This window comes from Oncorhynchus nerka, linkage group LG10 (genome assembly GCF_034236695.1).
Source record: "Oncorhynchus nerka isolate Pitt River linkage group LG10, Oner_Uvic_2.0, whole genome shotgun sequence".
Taxonomy (NCBI): Eukaryota; Metazoa; Chordata; class Actinopteri; order Salmoniformes; family Salmonidae; genus Oncorhynchus; species Oncorhynchus nerka.
This window is the reverse complement of record NC_088405.1, coordinates 60,226,355-60,249,889: the sequence shown is the minus strand read 5'-3', so window position 1 is coordinate 60,249,889 and position 23,535 is coordinate 60,226,355. Positions and strand designations below refer to the sequence as shown.

Here is a 23,535-nt window from a genome sequence, read left to right as displayed (position 1 = left end):
CGAGCGGCATAGGCAAGATGCAATAGATAGTATGAAATACAGTGTATACATATGAGATGAGTAATGTAAGATATGTAAACATTATTAAAGTGGCATTAATTTAAGTAACTAGTGATCCATTTATTAAAGTGGCCAATGATTCGAGTCTGTTTGTAGGCAGCAGCCTCTCTGTGTTAGTAATGGCTGATTAACAGTCTGACGGCCTTGAGATAGAAGCTGTTTTTCAGTTTCTAGGTTCCAGCTTTGATGCACCTGATGCACTGACCTCGCCTTCTGGATGGTAGCGGGGGGAACAGGCAGTGGCTCGGGTGGTTGTTGTCCTTGATGATCTTTTTGGCCTTCCTATGACATCAGGTGCTGTAGGTGTCATGGAGTGCAGGTAGTTTTCCCCCGATGATGTGTTGGGCAGAGCGCACCACCCTCTGGAGAGCCTTGCGGTAGAGGCGGTGATACAGCCCGACAGGATGCTCTCAATTGTGTAAAACTTTGTGAGGGTTATAGGTGACTGTTGCGTGTGTGGGTAGACCATTTCAGTTTGTCTGTGATGTGTACACCGAGGAACTTAACTTTCAACCTTCACTCCTGTCCTGTCTATGTGGATATGGGGGTGCTCCTGTTTCCTGAAGTCCACGATCATCTCCTTTGTTTTGTTGACGTTGAGTAAGAGGTTGTTTTCCTGACACCATGCTCCAAGTGCCCTCACCTCCTCCCTGTAGGCCGTCTCGTTGCTGTTGCTAATCAAGTCCACCTCTGTTGTGTCGTCTGCAAACTTGATGATTGAGTTGGAGGCATGCATGGCCATGCAGTCATGGGTGAACAGCTAGTACAGGAGGGGGCTGAGCATGCACCCTTGTGGGGCCCCAGTGTTGAGGATCAGCGAAGTGGAGATGTTGTTTCCTACCTTCACCACCTGGGAACGGCCCATCAAAGTCCAGGACCCAATTGCACAGGGCAGAGTTGAGACCCAGGGCCTCAAGCTTATTGATGAGCTTGGAGGGTACTATGGTGTTGAATGCTGAGCTGTAGTCAATGAACAGCATTCTTACATAGGTATTCCTCTTGTCCAGGTGGGATAGGGCAGTGTGCAGTGTGATGGCAATTGCATCGTCTGTGGACCTGTTGGGGTGGTATGTAAACTGAAGTAGGTCTAGGGTGGCAGGTAAGATGGAGGTGATATGATCCTTGACTAGTCTCTCAAAGCACTTCATGATGACATATATATATGTGTGTGTTGAAGAGGGTGTGGCTCAAGCTGCATCCCTGTCTCACCCTACAACCCTGTGGAAATAAATGTTTTTTTTTTGCCAATTTTAACTGTACACTTGTTGTTTGTGTACATGGATTTTATAATGTTGTATGTTTTTCCCCCAACACCGCTTTCCATCAATTTGTATAGCAGGCCCTCATGCGAAATTGAGTCAAAAGCTTTTTGAATTTTACCTTTATTTAACTAGGCAAGTCAGTTAAGAACAAATTCTTATTTACAATGACAGCCTAGGAACAGTGGGTTAACTGCCTGTTCAGGGGCAGAACGACAGATTGTACCTTGTCAGCTCAGGGGTTTGAACTTGCAACCTTCCGGTTACTAGTCCAACGCTCTAACCACTAGGCTACCCTGCCGCCTCAAAGCATGAGAAGACTTTGCCTTTATTTTGGTTTGTTTGTTTGTCAATTAGGTTGTGCAGGGTGAATACGTGGTCTGTCGTACAATAATTTGGTAAAAAGCCAATTTGACATTTGCTCAGTACATTGTTTTCACTGAGGAAAGGTGCAAGTCTGCTGTTACTGATAATGTAGATGGTTTTCCTAAAGTTGCTGTTGATGCATATCCCGCGGTAGTTATTGAAGTCAGATTTTTCTCCACTTTTGTGGATTGGGGTGATCAGTCTTTGGTTCCAAATTTTGGGGAAATGCCAGAGCTGAGGATGATGTTAGAGTTTTTAAGTATAACCATTTGGAATTTGTGGTCTGTATGTTTTATCATTTCCTTTAGGATACCATCAACACCACATGCCATTTTTGGGTTGAAGAGTTTGTATTTTGTCCTGTAGTTCAGTCAATGTAATTGGAGAATCCAGTGGGTTCTGGTAGTCTTTAATAGCTAACTCTAAGATTTTTTATTGATCATTTATATGCTTTTGCTGTTTGTACTTTACTTCCATCTATAGCATTTCTTAATATTATGCCGTTCCTTTGGCTTTGATGACTCATGATTTAGTATTGCTCTGTTCAAGTAGACTGTTATTTTGCTGTGATCTGATAGGGGTGTCAGTGGGCTGACTGTGAACACTATGAAAGACTCTGGGTTGATGTCAGTGATAAAGTAATCTACAGTACTACTGCCAAGGGATGAACTGTAGGTGTACCTACCATAGCGGTCCCCTCAAAGCTAACCATTGACTATGTATAGACCCAAGATGTCCCTGGTGGACGGAACAGATATGACAGCTGGTTACACAAAGAGGGGGGGTTAGGTTTGAGTGAAAGAGCGGGAAGACTGAGTAACAAAGAGGGAAGCTATGCTATCGTAAATACAGTATCTTATGCATTATAAATTATCACCCATTTGGAAAAGGAAAATGCAATAAGTATTTACTCTGAGCTGTGCTTCGATCGGTTGGTCGCAGATGGGAGGCCGGGTTGTCCAGCATAGATCTCTGGTCCTCTGAAGACTGTCTAGTGGTGAACTGGAGCGTGGTAGAATTGATACTCTGTCCATCCTCTCCTAGCCCACGTTTAGCGGGCTGAGGGGGTAGCACTTCTTTAGTGAATAAGAGTTCAAAGTTCATACCAAGTCGCCATACTTTAAGCTCATGCTATATTCTGGCTGGTATAGTCAAAATACATCCTTCCGGCGTGTAGGTCGTCACCTGAGGTTGGCTTAGTTCTGTATGTGGTCTTTGTCCTTTCAACGTGGGTAATGTAAGTCCTCACGTCCTTGGAACAGGAAGTTACATTTTCGTCAAGGGGCTTATATAGGATTGGGAGAGAGGGCCGTGTTTCATAGTTTACAACCACTGTCTGTTCACGTGGGCGGGGCCACTGAGTTGGCAGAGTTTACTCTATGACAAACCGTTCTCTCATTACGAAGCTAAATTACATTTAATCTTTTCACAAATAGTTTCATATTTAAACATTTAAATTGCACAACAATTCCATGTGAATCTGATAACTATAATGTGTAGACTTTGAGAATGAACCTGCAAGTAAGCATTTCGTTGGACCATGTGTATCCACAGATTGACACACCCCCACCCAAAATAGTTTTTTTATTTTATTATTTATTTTACTCGGTCGGGCTTCGACCCCTGGTATACTATAAACACACACAAGACATGGAGAAATGCCTTATAATTGCAGGAAATTAACTTTAAAACAGGCAAAAAAATCTGCCCCATGCTAAATGCCAACAAGAGGGGTGTGAACATTTTGAGGTTGCATGGGTTGCGAGGTGGGGGTTTGTTACTACGCAGATAATTTACAATATCCATCCATACCTTTTCCACCTAGGTAATGTGTGTGACTGGACCTCAAATAGTACTTTAGTACCCCTGGTCTAGGCCTTCTAATCTAGTTGTATTGCATCATGTCGCCTATCATTTAGTTATCAATGCATAAGGTGAATATAAAACCAAGCTAATCGTGAACATCAGCATCATTTAATAATATGCATGGGTGTTATAGGTGTATGAATTTATCACAATGCAAACCTGCTCATTGGAAAAAAACACCAGTGGTCCTAATGCGATGTCATTTTAGTTTAACAGCGAAACCCCACTATCCTGACTATTTATCATTCTTAAACAGTAAGCAAAATTATTTATTTTACAATTATTTATTTTTTGCTTCTGCCTCTGTACAATGTATGAATGTACAATGTAGACCACACTATCGACCAAAAGAGATCTCATCTATATTATTCGTGGCAGTCTTTTTACGACCACAAACCGATGCTGGCACTAAGGCTGCACTCAACCAGCTGTAAAAGGCCATAAGCAAACAAGAAAATGCTCATCCAGAAATGGCGCTCCTAGTGGCCGGGGTACTTTAATGCAGGCAAACTTAAATCTGTTTTACCCCATCTCTACCAGCATGTCACATGTGCAACCAGAAAACTCTAGACCACCTTTCCCCCACACACAGAGTGTCATGACTTCCGCCGAAGTCGGTTCCTCTCCTTGTTCGGGCGGCATTTCGGCGGTCGACATCACCGGTCTTCTAGCCATCGCCGATCCACCTTTAATTTTCCATTTGTCTTGTCTTGTTTTCCCACACATCTGGTTTACATTTCCCTCATTGCTTGTCATGTATTTAATCCTCTGTTCCCCCCATGTCTGTGTGTGGGTTGTTTCGTGTATGCACACGTTAGACTGGTTGCGCTGGGTAGACTGGTTGCGCTGGGTTTTGTCAACCCGTATTGTGTTTAGTGTTCTTTGTGCCGTGTGTTTTATTCGCCTAAATAAAAGGCTCCGTTTGCTACCCACATTCTGCTCTCCTGCGCCTGACTCCCTTACAGCCAGTTACGCATACCTAACAGAATTCCACACCCGAGTATGGAGTCAGCAGGAGCAGATACCTATGGGAGCGGAGTCGAGAAGCGAGTCCAGGAGCACACAGCGTTGATTCCCCATCTCGGCGCCGCCATGGACCGCGTCTTCCAGACGATGGACCGCTGGGAGAGACAGTGGGTTCCTCCAGCGCTCCCGCCAACACAACAGGGTTCTCCACTACTCACCCCCTCCACACCCGGTTCCAGTGAGATTTGTCTTGCACTTCCCAGGGAGTACGATGGGACGGCCGCACGCTGCTAGGGTTTCCTGCTGCAGCTGGATTTATATCTGGCGACTGTCCACCCGTATCCCTCAGGCCGTGAGAAGGTGTCCTCCCTCGTCTTGTGCCTCTCGGGGAAAGCCCTACAGTGGGCCAACGCTGTGTGGGGAGAAGGAGATGCGGCGCTGGACCACTTCGAGGATTTTATTCCACCAGAGGCAGGGGATGAGGAGCGCGCAGGAGGTTGCGATAGACTTTCGGACCCTGGCCGCTGGAGCGGGATGTAATGACAGGGCCCTGATAGACCACTATCGTTGCAGTTTGCGTGAGGACGTCCATCGGGAGTTGGCCTGCAAGGACACTACCCTCACCTTCGACCAGCTGGTGGACTTGTCCATTCGGCTGGATAACCTGCTGGCCACCCGCGGATGTCCAGAGTGGGATCTGTCGGTTCCATCCCCCAGCACCACCGCTCCGATGCCCATGGAGTTGGGAGGTGCTGCGCTCAGAGAGACCGGAGTGGGTTCCGTCTCGTGCACCCTCTGTGGCCGCAGAGGTCACACTGCCGGTCGGGGGTCGAGGCAGCAGGCAGGGCACTCTGGCGTCACCCCAGGTGTGAAGGCACCATTCTCACCCAGAGCCCTCTGTTGCACACATGTTTTTGTTTGTTACTTTGCTTGAGTTTTCCCCGCATTCCCAGCATAAGGCGCTCGTCGATTCAGGCGCGGCTGGGAATTTTATAGACAGATCATTCGCTCATAGTTTAGGGATCCCCATTGTTCCAGTGGCTATGCCCTTCCCAAATCACGCCTTAGACAGTCGACCATTAGGGTCAGGGTTGATTAGGGAGGCCACCACTCCTCTGGGCATGGTGACGCAGGGGGGTCACACGTAGAGAATCAGTCTCTTCCTCATTGACTCTCCTGCGTTTCCCGTGGCGCTAGAACTACCCTGGTTAGCTTGTCATGACCCCACTGTTTCATGGCAGCGGAAGGCTCTCATGGGGGGGGGTCGGGAGAGTGCTCGGGGAGGTGTTTAGGGGTTTCTGTAGGTGCACATTCCCCCCGAATATGCCGATTTGGCTCTTGCCTTCTCCAAAAAAAAGGCGACTCAATTACCACTCCATCGCCTGGGGGATTGTGCGATAAATCTCCTGGTAGATGCCGCACTTCCCAGGAGTCATGTGTATTCCCTGTCACAGGCTGAGACGGCAGCTATGGAAACATATGTCTCCGAATCCCTGCGCCAGGGGTATATTCGGTCCTCCACTTCACCCACCTCCTCAAGTTTATTTTTTGTGAAAAAAAGGAGGGAGGTCTGCGCCCTTGTATAGACTATCGAGGCCTAAAGCAAATAACTGTGAGGTACATATCACCGCGGTGATTGAGTCCATTCACGGGGTTCGCTTCTTCACCAAACTAGATCTCAGGAGTGCTTACAACCTGGTGCGTATCCGGGAGGGAGACGAGTGGAAGACGGCATTCAGTACGACCTCAGGGCATTATGAGTACCTCGTCATGCCGTACAGGTTGATGAATGCTCAGTCTTCCAAGCCTTTGTAGACAAGATTTTCAGGGACCTGCACGGGCAGGGTGTAGTGGTGTATATTGATGACATTCTGATATACTCCGCTACACGCGCCGAGCATGTGTTCCTGGTACACAGGGTGCTTGGTCGACTGTTGGAGCATGACCTGTATGTCAAGGCTGAGAAATGCCTGTTCTTCCAACAGTCCGTCTCCTTTCTAGGGTACCGCATTTCCACCTCAGGGGTGGAGATGGAGAGTGACCGCATTTCAGCCATGCGTAATTGGCCAACTCCCACCACGGTAAAGGAGGCGCAGCGGTTTCTAGGGTTTGCCAATTACTACTGGAGGTTTATCCGGGGTTTTGGTCAGGTAGTGGCTCCCATTACCTCACTGCTGAAGGGGGGACCGGTACGGTTGCAGTGGTCGGCTGAGGCGGACAGGGCTTTTGGTCACCTGAGGGCTCTGTTTACCTCGGCTCCCATGCTGGCCCATCCGGATCCCTCTTTCAGTGGAGGTGGACGTGTCTGAGGCTGGGATCGGCTCCGTTTGCTACCCAAATTCTGCTCTCCTGCGCCTAACTCCCTTAAAGCCAGTTACGCATACCTAACACAGAGATGCATACAAAGCTCTCCCCCGCCCTCCATTTGGAAAATCTGACCATAATTATATTCTACTGATTCCTGCCTACAAGCAAAAACTAAAGCAGGTAGTACCAGCGACTCACTCAATACGGAAGTGGTCAGATGACGCGTATGCCACGCTACAGGACTGTTTTTCTAGCATTGAGTAGTATACCACCTCAGTCATCGGCTTCATCAATAAGTGCATTGACGACGTTGTCCCCACAGTGACCGTACATACATATCCCAACCAGAAGCCATGGATTCCAAGCAACATCCACATCAAGCTAAAGGCTAGAGCTGCCGCTTTCAAGGAGTGGGACGCTAATCAGGACACTTATAAGAAATCCCGGTATGCCCTCAGAGTAACCATCAAACAAGCAAAGTGTCAATACAGGATTAAGATTGAATCCTACTACACCGGCTCTGACGCTCGTCGGATGTGGCAGGCCTTAAACTATTACGGACTACAAAGGGAAACCCAGCCACGAGCTGCCTAGTGATGCGAGCCTACCAGATGAGCTAAATGCCTTTTATGCTCGCTGAGAGACAAGCAACACTGAAGCATGCACGAGAGCACCAGCTGTTATGGACGACTGTGAGATAACGCTCTTGGTAGCCTATGTGAGCAAGACGTTTAAACAGGTCAACATTCACAAAGCCGTGGGGTCAGATCGATTACCAGGACGTGTACTCAAAGCATGCACAGACCAACTGGCAAGTGTCTTCACTGACATTTTCAACCTCTCCCTGACCGAGTCTAATACCTACATGTTTAGACTCATCAGTGTGGTAGTAAGGCGTAGGCAACAACACGTCTCCTACGCTGATCCTCAACACTGGGGCCCCACAGGGGTGTGTGCTTAGTCCCCTCCTGTACTTCCTGTTCACCCACGTGATGATGCATGACTCCAACACCATCATTACGTTTGCTGACGACACAACAGTGGTAGGACTGATCACCGACAACGATGAGACAGCCTATAGTGAGGAGGTCAGAGACCTGGCAGTGTGGTGCCAGGACAACAACTGACCGTAAGGTGCTACTGCGTCCGGCCCAGTACATCACTGAGGCCAAAGCATCACTGAAGCTAGCTAGCTTACAAATAATAACAACAAAAAATATCTAGTTAACAGAAGAAAGGAAGACAAAATAAGGACAGAAGAAAAAGGAAAAGAAAAAGGACAACAAAGTGAAACCTCTAAAGAAACAAGAGACCATAATACAAGAAACAGCACTATAGAGAGATAGAACAACAACAACGCAGCCACTGCCAGCTAGCCTACTTCAGCAGTACTGTATCATTTGAATTATTTTAGTCAATAAGATTCCTGCTACGTAAGCTTAACTTTCTGAACATTCGAGACGTGTAGTCCACTTGTCATTCCAATCTCCTTTGCATTAGCGTAGCCTCTTCTATAGCCTGTCAACTATGTGTCTGTCTATCCCTGTTCTCTCCTCTCTGCACAGACCATACAAACGCTCCACACCGCGTGGCCGCGGCCACTCTAATCTGGTAGTCCCAGTGCGCACGACCCACGTGGAGTTCCAGGTCTCCGGTAGCCTCTGGAACTGCCGATCTGCGGCCAACAAGGCAGAGTTCATCTCAGCCTATGCCTCCCTCCAGTCCCTCGACTTCTTGGCACTGACGGAAACATGGATCACCACAGATAACACTGCTACTCCTACTGCTCTCTCTTCGTCCGCCCACGTGTTCTCGCACACCCGAGAGCTTCTGGTCAGCGGGGTGGTGGCACCGGGATCCTCATCTCTCCCAAGTGGTCATTCTCTCTTTCTCCCCTTACCCATCTGTCTATCGCCTCCTTTGAATTCCATGCTGTCACAGTTACCAGCCCTTTCAAGCTTAACATCCTTATCATTTATCGCCCTCCAGGTTCCCTCGGAGAGTTCATCAATGAGCTTGATGCCTTGATAAGCTCCTTTCCTGAGGACGGCTCACCTCTCACAGTTCTGGGCGACTTTAACCTCCCCACGTCTACCTTTGACTCATTCCTCTCTGCCTCCTTCTTTCCACTCCTCTCCTCTTTTGACCTCACCCTCTCACCTTCCCCCTCTACTCACAAGGCAGGCAATACGCTCGACCTCATCTTTACTAGATGCTGTTCTTCCACTAACCTCACTGCAACTCCCTCCAAGTCTCCGACCACTACCTTGTATCCTTTTCCCTCTTGCTCTCATCCAACACTTCCCACACTGCCCCTACTCGGATGGTATCGCGCCGTCCCAATCTTCGCTCTCTCTCCCCCGCTACTCTCTCCTCTTCCATCCTATCATCTCTTCCCTCTGCTCAAACCTTCTCCAACCTATCTCCTGATTCTGCCTCCTCAACCCTCCTCTCCTCCCCTTTCTGCATCCCTTGATTCTCTATGTCCCCTATCCTCCAGGCCGGCTCGGTCCTCCCCTCCTGCTCCGTGGCTCGACGACTCATTGCGAGCTCACAGAACAGGGCTCCGGGCAGCCGAGCGGAAATGGAGGAAAACTCGCCTCCCTGCGGACCTGGCACCCTTTCACTCCCTCCTCTCTACATTTTCCTCTTCTGTCTCTGCTGCTAAAGCCACTTTCTACCACTCTAAATTCCAAGCATCTGCCTCTAACCCTAGGAAGCTCTTTGCCACCTTCTCCTCCCTCCTGAATCCTCCTCCCCCTCCCCCTCCTCCCTCTCTGCAGATGACTTCGTCAACCATTTTGAAAAGAAGGTCGACGACATCCGATCCTCGTTTGCTAAGTCAAACGACACCGCTGATTCTGCTCACACTGCCCTACCCTGTGCTCTGACCTCTTTCTCCCCTCTCTCTCCAGATGAAATCTCGCGTCTTGTGACGGCCGGCCGCCCAACAACCTGCCCGCTTGACCCTATTCCCTCCTCTCTTCTCCAGACCATTTCCGGAGACCTTCTCCCTTACCTCACCTCGCTCATCAACTCATCCCTGACCGCTGGCTACGTCCCTTCTGTCTTCAAGAGAGCGAGAGTTGCACCCCTTCTGAAAAAACCTACACTCGATCCCTCCGATGTCAACAACTACAGACCAGTATCCCTTCTTTCTTTTCTCTCCAAAACTCTCGAACGTGCCGTCCTTGGCCATGTCTCCAGAATCTCTCTCAGAATGACCTTCTTGATCCAAATCAGTCAGGTTTCAAGACTAGTCATTCAACTGAGACTGCTCTTCTCTGTATCACGGAGGCCCTCCGCACTGCTAAAGCTAACTCTCTCTCCTCTGCTCTCATCCTTCTAGACCTATCGGCTGCCTTCGATACTGTGAACCATCAGATCCTCCTCTCCACCCTCTCCGAGTTGGGCATCTCCGGCGCGGCCCACGCTTGGATTGCGTCCTACCTGACAGGTCGCTCCTACCAGGTGGCGTGGCGAGAATCTGTCTCCTCACCACGCGCTCTCACCACTGGCGTCCCCCAGGGCTCTGTTCTAGGCCCTCTCCTATTCTCGCTATACACCAAGTCACTTGGCTCTGTCATAACCTCACATGGTCTCTCCTATCATTGCTATGCAGACGACACACAATTAATCTTCTCCTTTCCCCTTCTGATGACCAGGTGGCGAATCGCATCTCTGCATGTCTGGCAGACATATCAGTGTGGATGACGGATCACCACCTCAAGCTGAACCTCGGCAAGACGGAGCTGCTCTTCCTCCCGGGAAGGACTGCCCATTCCATGATCTCGCCATCACGGTTGACAACTCCATTGTGTCCTCCTCTCAGAGCGCTAAGAACCTTGGCGTGATCCTGGACAACACCCTGTCGTTCTCAACTAACATCAAGGCGGTGGCCCGTTCTTGTAGGTTCATGCTCTACAACATCCGCAGAGTACGACCCTGCCTCACACAGGAAGCAGCGCAGGTCCTAATCCAGGCACTTGTCATCTCCCGTCTGGATTACTGCAACTCGCTGTTGGCTGGGCTCCCTGCCTGTGCCATTAAACCCCTACAACTCATCCAGAACGCCGCAGCCCGTCTGGTGTTCAACCTTCCCAAGTTCTCTCACGTCACCCCGCTCCTCCGCTCTCTCCACTGGCTTCCAGTTGAAGCTCGCATCCGCTACAAGACCATGGTGCTTGCCTACGGAGCTGTGAGGGGAACGGCACCTCAGTACCTCCAGGCTCTGATCAGGCCCTACACCCAAACAAGGGCACTGCGTTCATCCACCTCTGGCCTGCTCGCCTCCCTACCACTGAGGAAGTACAGTTCCCGCGCAGCCCAGTCAAAACTGTTCGCTGCTCTGGCCCCCCAATGGTGGAACAAACTCCCTCACGACGCCAGGACAGCGGAGTCAATCACCACCTTCCGGAGACACCTGAAACCCCACCTCTTTCAGGAATACCTAGGATAGGATAAAGTAATCCTTCTCACCCCCCTTAAAAGATTTAGATGCACTATTGTAAAGTGGCTGTTCCACTGGATGTCTTAAGGTGAACGCACCAATTTGTAAGTCGCTCTGGATAAGAGCGTCTGCTAAATGACTTAAATGTAAATGTAATGTAAATGCCAAGCTTCCTGCCATCCAGGACCTATATACTAGGCGGAGTCAGAGGAAGGCCTAAAAAATTGTCAGACTCCAGTCACAGAAGTCACAGACTGTTTTCTCTGCTACCGCATGACAAGCGGTACCGGAGAGCCAAGTCTAGGACCAAAAGGCTCCATAACAGCTTCTACCCCCAAGCCATAAGACTGCTGAACAATTAATAAAATGGCCACCAGATTATTTACATTGACCTCCCCCCACCCCCCTCCATTTGTTTTGTACATTGCTGCTACTTGCTGTTTATTATCTATGCATAGTCACTTCACCGCTACCTACATGTACAAATTACCTCGACTAACCTGTATCCCCCGCACATTGACCCGGTACCCCCTGTATATAGCCTCGTTATTATTTTGTTGTTACTTTTTATTATTTTTTGCTTTAGTTTATTTGGTAAATATTTTCTTAACTCTTTCTTGAACTGCACTTTTGGTTAAGGGCTTGTAAGTAAGCATTTCACGGTAAGGTCTATTCGGCGCATGTGACTAATAACGTTTGATTTGATTTGAAAGATTACCTATCATACGTCCACAATAATGTAGCAGCACAAAAAAAATGATGTAGCAGCAGACCAAGCAATTTGTGAGAGGAGGACACAACCTAAAATTATTCTGGTTGGTGTCAGCTTAATTCACTAACAGGTACAGAGAAATTAGATTCTGTTACTTGTTATTCATGTTAAATATTTCCATTCTGGGATAGTTGTTCACTGAATTGCTAGCACTAGTTGCTACAATGTAAACAGATGTAGCTAGCTAGCATAAAAGCTAGCTTTGTTGGTGTCGGCTGCATGATAATGCAGTTTCCTATTTAGGTTAGAGATCATGTCGAAGTACGTTTCAAATTTAGCAGATTTTAAGCGCTCTGTGTTCTCCTATACTAGACGGTATGATATCTCAGGTGTTCTTGGAAGATCACCCTTGAAAGAACGGGACATTGTTTTAAACAATGCTTTTAACCCCCCTTTACCACTTAAATTCAATCACTTCCTTAGTTATATGTCATGATCAGTCTTGTGACTTGGTTACTGTCGTCAAGTGCAAGCCAATAAGCAATGAAACATTATAGCTTAACTTGTGACAACAGTACTAAAGAGACAGAGCAGGGGGATATCAAACCTCATTTGTCACTTTCCATGGAAGCAAAAGTTAAATGTTTTGTTTTGTCAACGCTATGTAGAGCACATGCTAGCTAAGATAGCTAATTTACTCATAAAATATTCTGCAAACAACATTAAAAAATAACTATGCGACCCCTAACATGTTTATATAGACATTTGTTGCAGTTTTAGTATGTAACTCTTTACCTGTTAAAAAAAGAAAAGTTATATTAGCAGTACTTGAACTAGCTAGCTAAACTGCCTGGCAGCCATTTTCTCAACTGTTGTTATGGTGACCAAGATGTCACACGACCCTGCATCTTCTTGTTGTAGATTGTAAAGGAAAGTTTAAAACACATTTTTGGGTAATCAAAAACTAGCTAGCTATATACAAAATTATGTGCACTCACCACCACACACACACTTTATCTCCTCCAGTAGTTTGACTATCTGATATGGCCTTACCGAATATCAAAATCCTGCAGGATTCGTTCTGGAATTGGTCCTTCAGGAATTGGCATTGAATTTTTAACATTTTATTTAACATTTATTTAACTAGGAAAGTCAGTTAAGAACAAATTCTTATCTTATAATGACAGCCTACCCCAGCCAAACCCTCCCCTAACCCGGACGACGCTGGGCCAATTGTGCGCCGCCCTCCCCGAAGCAGGATGACCCTAGGCCAATTGTGCGCTGCCATAAACCCTGCAGGAATATCAAAATCCTGCAGGATTCACCCTTGTGGTATTTTGGACGCAGTAATTGCAGAATAACTGCAGTTATACTGCACCATAACTGAAGTTATACTGCACTGTAACTGCAGTTACACTGTAAAAGTACTGCAGTAAAAAAAACTTTATGCAGTATTTGCAACATACTGCAGTTATACTGCACTTTGACTGTAATCTTTTTTTTCTAAGGGCGGTTTGCCAGGATTCGTGCTGGGATTTACTTGGTCCTGCGGGAATTGCCATATCCTGCAGGTTTTGGTCCTGCAGGATTATTGCAGGAATTGTCATGTTTGTGCAGAATTTTCAACATTTCTGCAGGACAAGTCATACCACTGCAGGATTTTGTCAATTCTACAGGATTCCTGCAGGACACCTGCACAATTCCTTCACAAAAGTTTTTTTTTAATTGTAAGGGTATTTTGCAATAAAGCTGACTGAAGTAGAAGCTCTTTGGTAGGTATTTTCACTTGGTAATAAGTAATTATATAGAAATTGCTCATAGGTTCAGTTACACATCACTTTAAATAGCTACATCCCGTGTAAGAACTATCAACAACCATGTAATCATTACAGATATGTCGTCTGTGGTCTATTAGTGTGTTTATTTTCTCACAACTAGATTGTCAGAATGAGTAACGTACTTTGTAGGTACACAATTATTACAAGTACTCATCAAGATACCCTTCATTTTAACTAGCTAAATCCTGTGTAACACCTGTTAATGACATTGTACTTATGCAGATATTGCATGTATTCTGTAGTGTACTTGTGTTTATTTTCTCACGTTGATGGGGTTTCCAGAAGCTTTAAAATGAGGGTCAGGATGGGTAACGTACAATATAAGTACACATTAATTACAAGTACCCCCCAACATACTCTAAATTTTAACTACCTAAATCCTGTGTAGCACCTAGTAATTGCATTGGACTTACAGATATTACATGCATTCTGGTGTACTAGTGTGCTTATCCTCCCACTTGGATGGTGCTTCCGGAAGCCTTAAAATGAGGACCAGGTTGTCAGAATGGGTAATGTACTATGTAAGTTCACCTCAAAATACACTTTATTGTAAACAGCTAAATCCTGTATCACACCTAGAAGTTACATTGTACTTATGGATTTATCCTCTCACTTGGATGGCAATGAGGTTCAGGTTGTCATAATGGGTAATGTACACAAGTTGTATTAAAATATACAGTTGAAGTCGGAAGTTTACATTAACATTAGCCAAATACATTTAAACTCAGTTTTGCACAATTCCTGACATTTAATCCTAGTAAAATTCCCTGTCTTAGGTCAGTTAGGATCACCAATATATTTTAAGAATGTGAAATATCAGAATAATAGTAGAGAGAATGATTTATTTCAGCTTTTATTTCTTTCATCACATTCCCAATGGGTCAGAAGTTTACATACACTCAATTAGTATTTGCTAGCATTGCCTTTAAATGGTTTAACTTGGGTCAAACGTATCGGGTAGCCTTCCACAAGCTTCCCACAATGATTTGGGTGAATTCCCAACTCATTCCCAACTCACTCCTTCTGACAGAACTGGTGTAACTGAGTCAGGTTTGTAGGCCTCCTTGCTCGCACACGCTTTTTCAGTTCTGCCCACAAATATCTGTAAGATTGAGGTCAGGGCTTTGTGATGGCCACTCCAATACCTTGACTTTGTTGTCCTTAAGCCATTTTGCCACAACTTTGGAAGTATGCTTGGGGTCATTGTCCATTTGGAAGACCCATTTGCGACCAAGCTTTAACTTCCTGACTGATGTCTTGAGATGTTGCCTCAACATATCCACATAATTTTCCTGCCTCATGATGCCATCTATTTTGTGAAGTGCACCAGACCCTCCTGAAGCAAAGCACCCCCACAACATGATGCTGCCACCCCTGTGCTTCTCGGTTGGGATGGTGTTCTTCGGCTTGCAAGCATCCCCCTTTTTCCTCCAAACATAACAATGGTCATTATGGCCAAACCATTCTATTTTTGTTTCATCAGACCAGAGGACATTTCTCCAAGAAGTACGATCTTTGTCCCCATGTGCAGTTGCAAACCGTAGTCTGGCTTTTTATGGAGGTTTTGGAGCAGTGGTCTTTCAGGTTATGACGATATAGGACTCGTTTTACTGTGGAAATACATACTTTTGTACCTGTTTCCTCCAGCATCTTCACAAGGTCATTTGCTGTTGTTCTGGGATTGATTTGTACTTTTTGCACCAAAGTACATTATTCTCTAGGAGACAGAACGCGTCTCCTTCCTGAGTGGTATGATCGCTGCGTGGTCCCATGGTGTTTATACTTCCATACTATTGTTTGTATAGATGAATATGGTACCTTCAGGTGTTTGGAAATTGCTCCCAAGGATCATCCAGACTCATGGAGGTCTACAATTTTTTTCCTGAGGTCTAGGCTGATTTCTTTTGATTTTCACCTGATGTCAAGCAAAGAGGCACTGAGTTTGAAGGTAGGCCTTGAAATACATCCACAGGTACACCTCCAATTGACTCAAATTATGTCAATTAGCCTATCAGAAGCTTCTGAAGCCATAATATAATTTTCTTGAATTTTCCAAGCTGTTTAAAGGCACAGTCAACTTAGTGTATGTAAACTTCTGACCCACTAGAATTGTGATACAGTGAATTATAAGTGAAATAATCTGTCTGTAAACAATTGTTGGAAAAATGTGTGTTGTGCACAAAGTAGATGTCCTAATGAACTTGCCAAAACTATAGTTTGTTAACAAGAAATTTGTGGAGTGGTTGAAAAACTAGTTTTAATGACTCCAACCTAAGTATAAGTAAACTTCCAACTTCAACTGTAAATAAATAATCTGGGATGACACTTGTATGGTAGACCCTAGTCGGTAAGGTGAACCTATGTCTGATCTGTAATTGTAAATTTAACCAGGTCAACCCAGATGGTACTTTTTTTGTGGCAAGTGCTAGCAAAAATGTTGAAGAGTGCACATACACGGGTAGGTAATTGGAGCCTATTGAGCCTCCAATCTTTAATCTCAGACACCCAGTGCACGAGATTATAGTCCAAATCCGATGGAGCAGGGAAGAAACTAAACACTAAATAGGTGAATTTAGTAGAAACTTGCCGATTTGTAACAAGCATGGTAACAAGCATTTGTTGTTACACCTCTGTAATTACAGACCACAAATACCACCAGTTACATGTTATTACAACTTTATTAAATGTACATTTGAAAAATGAATGTAAATCAGTAATGTGTCATTGCATGTTGTTTCGATTGAATCACAGTATTCATGTACGCCTGCTAGACCTCCATGTTGCTCTGGGTTTATTAGCAGAGAAGTGGAAGTGGGGAGAGCAGCCAAGTGAAAGGTAACAACTTGCCAGGCAACAACTCCTCCCAGGGGACCCTGCCTGGCCCTCAGCAATGCAGCGTCTGTGCCAGGGTAAAAACTCCTACATTTCTCATGCTGACTGGAGTTTAGTTTAATGGGGTATTCCACTGTTTGTTCACTTAGAAAAACAAAATGGTAGTGCCTTCAGAAAGTATTGACACCCGTCAATACCCGAGGTTAAATTGAGATTGTGTCACTGATCTACACACAATACCCCATAATATCAAAGTGGAATTGTTAAGAAATGTTTACAAATTAATAAATGAAAAGCTGAAATGTCTTGAGTCAATAAGTATTCAACCCTTGCGGCTAGCTTAAATAAATTCAGGAGTACAAATGTGCTTAAGTCACAAGTTGCATGGGCTCAATGACTACCCCATCTCTGTACCCCACAAAACACTTATCTGTAAGGTCCTGCAGTCAAGCAATGCATTTCAAGCACAGGGTCAACCACAAAGACCAGGGAGGTTTTTCAATGGTTCGCAAAAAGAGCACCTTTTGGGAGATGGGTAAAGAAAAAAGCAGTGTCATGTATTGTCATGTTATGTCTTGTTCCTGTTCTTTCTCTTCACTTCGTTTCCCCCTGCTGGTCGTATTAGGTTACCTTCTCTTCCTTTCCTTCCCCCAGCTGTTCCTCATCTCCTTTAACTACCTCGTTTACCCTCTCCCACCTGTTCCCTTTTTCCCTCTGATTAGGTCTCTATTTCTCTCTCTGTTTCTGCTTCTGTCTTTGTCAGATTCTCGTTTGCTTCACCCTTGTCCCGTCCTGTCGTAATCTGCCTCTTCATCAGATGCTACGTGTGATCAGGTACCTCTGTCCTCTACAACCCGCGCCTACCTGGAGAGACCAGCAGTCTGTTGCCGCTAACCCTGCTATTCTCCTCTGCTGCTAGAAGGGGACTCTCCTGTAAAGATCAGAGGACTTTATGATTTATTTGTCGCCCTCTCTGCGGGTTGTCTATTTTGTCAATCGATACATCTGAAGAGGATCTATGTCTTCCCTGTGTTTTGACATTAAAAGACTCTGTTTCTGTTAAACCGCTTTTGGGTCCTCACTCACCTGCATAACAGAAGAATCTGACCAAGAATGGACCCAGCGACTTCGGATCCTCTCCACTCAGCCGTCGAGATCCAGGGAGCGATGCTAGGCAGACACGAGCAGGAATTGTCTGCTGCTCGACATGCCGTTGAGACCCTGGCCGCCCAAGTCTCCGACCTCTCAAAACAGATTCACCATCTCCGCCTCTAAAAGACTGTTTCTGTTAAACCGCTTTTGGGTCCTCACTCACCTGCATAACAAGCAGACATTGAATATCCCTTTGAGCATGGTGAAGTTATTAATTACACTTTGGATGCTGTATCAATACACCCAGTCACTACAAAGATACAGGTGCCCTTCCTTCAGGGATTTAATCATAAGGCCAATGGTGATTTTAACAGTTTACTGGCTGTGATAGGAGATAACTGAGGATGGGTCAACAACATTGTAGTTACTCCACAATACTAACATAAATAGAGTGAAAAGAAAGTCTGTACAGTATAAAAATATTCCAGGACAAGCATCCTGTTTGCTATAAGGCACTAAAGTAAAACTGAAAATGTACTTTTTGTCCTGAATAGCAAGAATTGTGTATGGGGCAAATCAAACAACACTGAGTAACACTCTTCATATTTTCAAACATGGTGGTGGCTGCATTATGTTACGGGTATACTTTTCTTTAGCAAGGCCTATGGAGTTATTTTTAAACAAATAAATGGAATAGAGAAGCACAGGAAAAATCATTGAATGTTGACTGGTTCTGACTAGCCTAGTTTATAAAGTTTAGGTTTGAAAATCTATGGCAAGAATTAAGTGGCTGTCTAGCAATGATCAACAACTAACTTGAAAAATTGTACAATCCCAATGAGCAAAGCCCTTAGACTTACCTAGAGAAACTCACAGCTGTATTCGCTGCCACAAGTTATTCTAACATGTATTGACTCAGTGAGGTTGAATATTTATCTAAGACATTTTATTTTCCATTAATTAAAAATAAAATACAAATCTTCCAATTTCAGAGGATTGTGTTGACAAATATTTTTTTTCTATCACACTTTAATTGTGGAAAATGTTAAGGGGTGTGAATACTTTCTGAAGGCACTGTAGATCTCACTTAGTGTTGAGGTTGTCTGTTTAACCTCGTGAAATGTATTTATCACAAAATCCTTTTGTTCTTTCTTAGGAGCAGGAGCTGGTGGAGCAGAGCCAAGCCTATTTTCTCCATAGTTATGGAGTAGCAGGCGATGCACCACCAGAGATGGACGCCCCGATCTTTCAGGCCTTACCTCATGGGTTCCCACTGTATGACATCCGCAGGCAGTTTGTAGATCGGGCAAAAAGAATCGACACCATATCTAGGGCTGTGTTCCCTCTGAGTTTTCTCTGCTTCAATGTTTTCTATTGGCTCACCTACAAAGTGCTGCGGAATGAAGCCATCCGAGCTACTCTGTGACAAACCAACACGAGGACTGAATTACAGCACTAAAAACCAATACGGAGTTGAACCTAGTCTTCCACAGAACACTGTTACAGACAATGTCAAATCCATTCATTGTGCCAATGGAAAAATAATTGACTGCATGTCCAGTTCCATTAATTTTTTCACTAAAGTTAGCAAACCTGATGTAGTCCAAGTGTCATCCTTAAGGGGGCAATCTGCAGTTTCCACCCCGCCACTGATTTGGTAAACAACCATGGGATTAGGCTGGAGAGATATAACCACTCAAATGTGTAGACCGCTATGGATGCAGTTAATGACCCTCCATGATAAACTTAAGAATGTTTTAGGCTAGTGCTTTAAGAATCAAATGAGTATATCTAAATTAAGTCCAAAAATGTGCCAAACGCATATTGCCCCTTTAACTTTCTATTTTTTACAATTCCAATGGAATGCACTAATTAGCATAAATATTGTAGTCCTTGTACTATGGATACTTTTAATGTCACTCATGGAGCAAACACAAGCCCAGATATTGAGGCAGGACTGCATGGAAATGTTGGATTCCCCCCCCCCCCCCCGGAATTGTATTTTGTAGTCGTTTCTGCCACATTACAGTATTGGCAAATTGTTAATAAATCCCTACAAATGATTTCAACCTAATATGGAATACTATGTAATGGGACAGTACTATTGGTACATGAATCAACAGAAGTGAATGCTGGACATTTTGAATTGTCTAGTTAGGCGATGTTCTTCGTTAATTGTCTTTCTTTTCTTTATGCACCTCGTCTTGGATGTTTTTTTTTCCAATGTCAATGGCTAGTGTGAAAATGAATAATTTGTTTAAATATAAAACCATGGCTGTTGTCACCACTACAAATTCATGCAGATGTCTCAATGTTTCTAAGCTTGCTTCCATTGAGGAAGTATGTATTTAGAAGTCAGTGAATGAAAACATACGTAAGAGGGGAATGAAAGTTCAGGATGAAGCGTACATCTTCCCGAGTCAATGTAAAATCCACAACTATTCCATTAGAAACACTGAATAATACATAGGCACTATCTAGTTTGTTTTCTTTCAGAGGTACTTAACAACTAAACATTCTGCCCCCAAGCAAGATGACTATGTAGCATTTGCTTCACACCATTGAAAGTCAATTCGGGCGAAGGTATCATCCCCAAGCTTCACTAGACACATTTAATGCTGCAATGTATCTTTTTGGGCAACCTGACCAAATTTCACAGAAATGTGAGTTATAGATCAGTCACTCTCATTGAAAACAGGTCTAAGAAGCAGTAGATCAGTTTTATGTGTGCCATTTCTATGCTTCCCGATCTTAAATCTCATTTTTCTATACCAGCTTGAAACAGCTGAAAATACAATATTTTAGGTTATGGAAAACATATTTCAGTTATGGTACAATGATTCATCAAAATGAAATTAGGCAAACTTGTCCAATTTGAGCAACCAGGAAATGGTGCGCAATTTCTGCATATTGCACCTTTAATGTGTAACTACATGTGCCAGACAACTCAAGATCCCTTCTGATTGGTTCCTATGTTTCAACGCATAAAGGTTTATTAACTTACAGTAAATACAACACAAGTTCAGGAACAGTTAGAATACATATTTTATTGACAAGTGACCCAAGAAAAGGGAGCTCAAAACTGGATGACTTGGCCCTGAAAGAGTGAGAAAAAAAGACATAAGAAATTGGTTTTTCAGATTGTTGCAAAGAAATTCAAATCACCACCCATGAACTCAAATCTCATTAACACCACTGTCTGCCTACTGCCTTATTTCCAAGCAATGCTCTGGTTTGCCATTAGGTTTCGAGTAGAAGCCAAGTTTGCTGGCTCTCAAAACTGGGGAGAACCAGTATGCGTACCTTTCTCTTCTTGTCTCCTCCCAGTTCAAAGTGTTTGCATCTCTTGATGGGCACCATTCTCTTTTGCCGGCAGTTGGGCTCCACACACTCCAGCCTCAACACGATCTTCTTTGTAGTTTTAGCCTGCAGGAGAAATCACAAGGGTTTGAGCAAGTAACATAAAAAGATGGAAATTATGTGTGCTGACTAATAGACTGAGTATTGACCCGAAGACAGTGGCAATTTGCAAACAAACATGTCCTATCTGTAGGAGGGGAAGACAAGGTGAATTTGTAAATATTTTCCCATTATGATTCTTCCATACCTTCTTCCTGAAAATAGGCTTGGTCTGGCCACCATAGCCAGATTGCTTTCTGTCATATCTCCTTTTGCCTGAAAGACAGTTACCCGATAAATGCATGCCAAGGTAGATACCACACATAATACATGTGAATGTTCAAGCAGACAAGGGAAGTAACTTTAGACCAACGATTTATTCTAACTAAACCAAGATAGACCACAGCCTGTCGTTTCCAATGGGAACAAATTAGTCATATCATGCAAGGAAGGCAGAGCCAAGCACGAGCTAGCGAGATCCTACTGGCCCTTACTAGCATGTATCTGCATATATCCGTTAGGGACTGCCTACCCTGTGAGGTGCATGTGCAATAACTCAATTTACCTTAGCACTTCTATATTACACTTTTTTTTATTTGGCAAAAGGTAAAGTCCACAAAATGTAGTCGACTCTGTTCATAACAGATTATAGTTGTGGGAACAGACAACTATTCAAGTCAAATGACCCTCCCGCCAGGACAGCGGAGTCAATCACCACCTTCCGGAGACACCTGAAACCCCACCTCTTTAAGGAATACCTAGGATAGGATGAAGTAATCCCTCTCACCCCCCCCCCCCCTTAAAAGATTTAGATGCACTACTGTTCCACTGGATGTCATAAGGTGAATGCACCAATAAGTCGCTCTGGATAAGAGCGTCTGCTAAATGACTTAAATGTAAATGTAAATGTTTCATGGATGAGAATTTTCAGAATGTCAGCCAAAATCCATCTCCCACATTTATACATCCGGTGAAATATCTGTCTCATTGTTCTATTTGTGGTTAGACTATAGCAAACTTACCCTGTGCATACAGAGAATCCTTCCCCTTCTTGTACTGGGTAACTTTGTGAGTTTGATGTTTCTTACATTTCTTGCAATAAGTCCTGCGGGTCTTCGGTACGTTTACCTAGATAAATTATAAAAAAATAAGTAAATGACTGTACCAAAGATGCTATAGTTAAGGCTTCTCTCCGATTTAACATGTGCCCCGTTGCGTTCTAGCAATTTCAGTAAGGTTAGCTAGTTGCCAAGTAGCTTAACCACATTGCATTGTAAGTGTTTGCTTAGCTAACGTTAACCTAGCCAATTCCTGTTAATACGCTCTAGGGCCACAACCAACTGGCTCGTATGAAACAGTAGGGAGAACAATAGTTGCAACACATTATCTCCTGCATACAATATAAACTAGGTTAAATACATATTTTAAATAGTTGTGGGTTACAATTTAGCAATTGGTAGCGAAAACGTACCATGACTGCACACTCTTGATGCAGGAGGTCAAAGGAAGAAAAATAAGTCAGGAGACCGCATGTAGATGAAACCGGAAATACGTGAGTGAGCTGGACAGAAGAGATCTGTGCAATACAATAGTGCCGTCCAGTGGATTAAGTCCGCGTAGCAGAAGAGAAAATCATTTAATGGAAATTACTGGCACAGAGTTTCTAAATCCATACTAAACCATCTTACAGGTAAGTAATTTTTATGGCTGTTCCCAGTCCACAGATGTAAGAATGAAGAAATGACTTGTAAGCCTACATTGTGACAATGGAATCTGACTTTCATTTACTGAAACCATTACTGAGAGACTAGAATATGTCATATTGACATGGATAACTACATGTGGAAATGTACTATTGTGGAAAATAATTATGTTAGAAACATTGAATTATGAATTTATTGTTCTGTGTATGTTTGATGTGACATTGATGGAATATTCTCCTAAAGGATGAATCAACATGTACAGAATGGTTACATGGGGGAGGGTCATGCTTTTTCAATTTCAAGGGGAGGGTTTAGTATTTACTAAATCTAGTCCAGGGGAGGGTCATGTAATTTCAATATTTCTCAGTGTTTTAGAATGAGTTGCTTATTAGGTTGTATATCGATGTGTGCCTGACGCCGCCCCTCATCTCTGATTCTCTGCTGGATGTGCAATATCAAGTGCGCCTAAAGGCTATTAGTGTGGTCTCAATCAAATGATCCATAGCCTATAAGCTATAGGCTACAAAGTGCATGCTTGGAGAAGCACAGAGCAAGGTTATGTTTCTAAAATAGCTGCTGCGATGGTGTAAATACAACTAGGCTGCATTACACACTGCAATGGATATTCTCCATGTAACCCTTATTATAAATAACGTTCACTCCCTAACTCTCAGAAAACTAGACA

At 44.3% G+C, this 23,535-nt stretch overlaps 2 protein-coding genes across 2 annotated transcripts in view; one reads left to right on the top strand and one right to left on the bottom strand.

Moving 5' to 3' along the window:
- The window catches only part of LOC115136263 (glycine receptor subunit alpha-2-like), a 31,841-nt gene extending 11,825 nt beyond the window's left edge, over nucleotides 1-20,016 (top strand). The window contains 2 exon segments of the mRNA XM_065023635.1: nucleotides 16,623-16,733; nucleotides 18,905-20,016. Of these exon segments, the coding sequence (XP_064879707.1) occupies nucleotides 16,623-16,733; nucleotides 18,905-19,174 (381 nt within the window). The 3' untranslated portion in view covers nucleotides 19,175-20,016.
- Nucleotides 20,017-20,775: 759 nt separating this feature from the next.
- Nucleotides 20,776-22,735, bottom strand: LOC115135730 (large ribosomal subunit protein eL42). Its single transcript, XM_029670769.2, has 5 exons — nucleotides 22,619-22,735; nucleotides 22,170-22,275; nucleotides 21,356-21,423; nucleotides 21,052-21,174; nucleotides 20,776-20,845 (listed from the first exon to the last, which is right to left on the bottom strand). The coding sequence occupies exons 1-5, from the start codon at nucleotides 22,619-22,621 to the stop codon at nucleotides 20,825-20,827; spliced, it is 321 nt and encodes a 106-aa protein (XP_029526629.1). The 5' UTR covers nucleotides 22,622-22,735; the 3' UTR covers nucleotides 20,776-20,824.
- Between the last annotated feature and the right edge of the window lie 800 nt (nucleotides 22,736-23,535).

What these genes read in the sequence shown, in the direction of transcription:
- LOC115135730 (XM_029670769.2), bottom strand. An exon ending in GGATTCTCTGTATGCACAGG is followed by an intron (nt 21,424 to 22,169) that starts GTAAGTTTGCTA and finishes ACTGTCTTTCAG; the next exon opens with GCAAAAGGAGATATGACAGA. An exon ending in GAGGAGACAAGAAGAGAAAG is followed by an intron (nt 20,846 to 21,051) that starts GTACGCATACTG and finishes TCACTCTTTCAG; the next exon opens with GGCCAAGTCATCCAGTTTTG.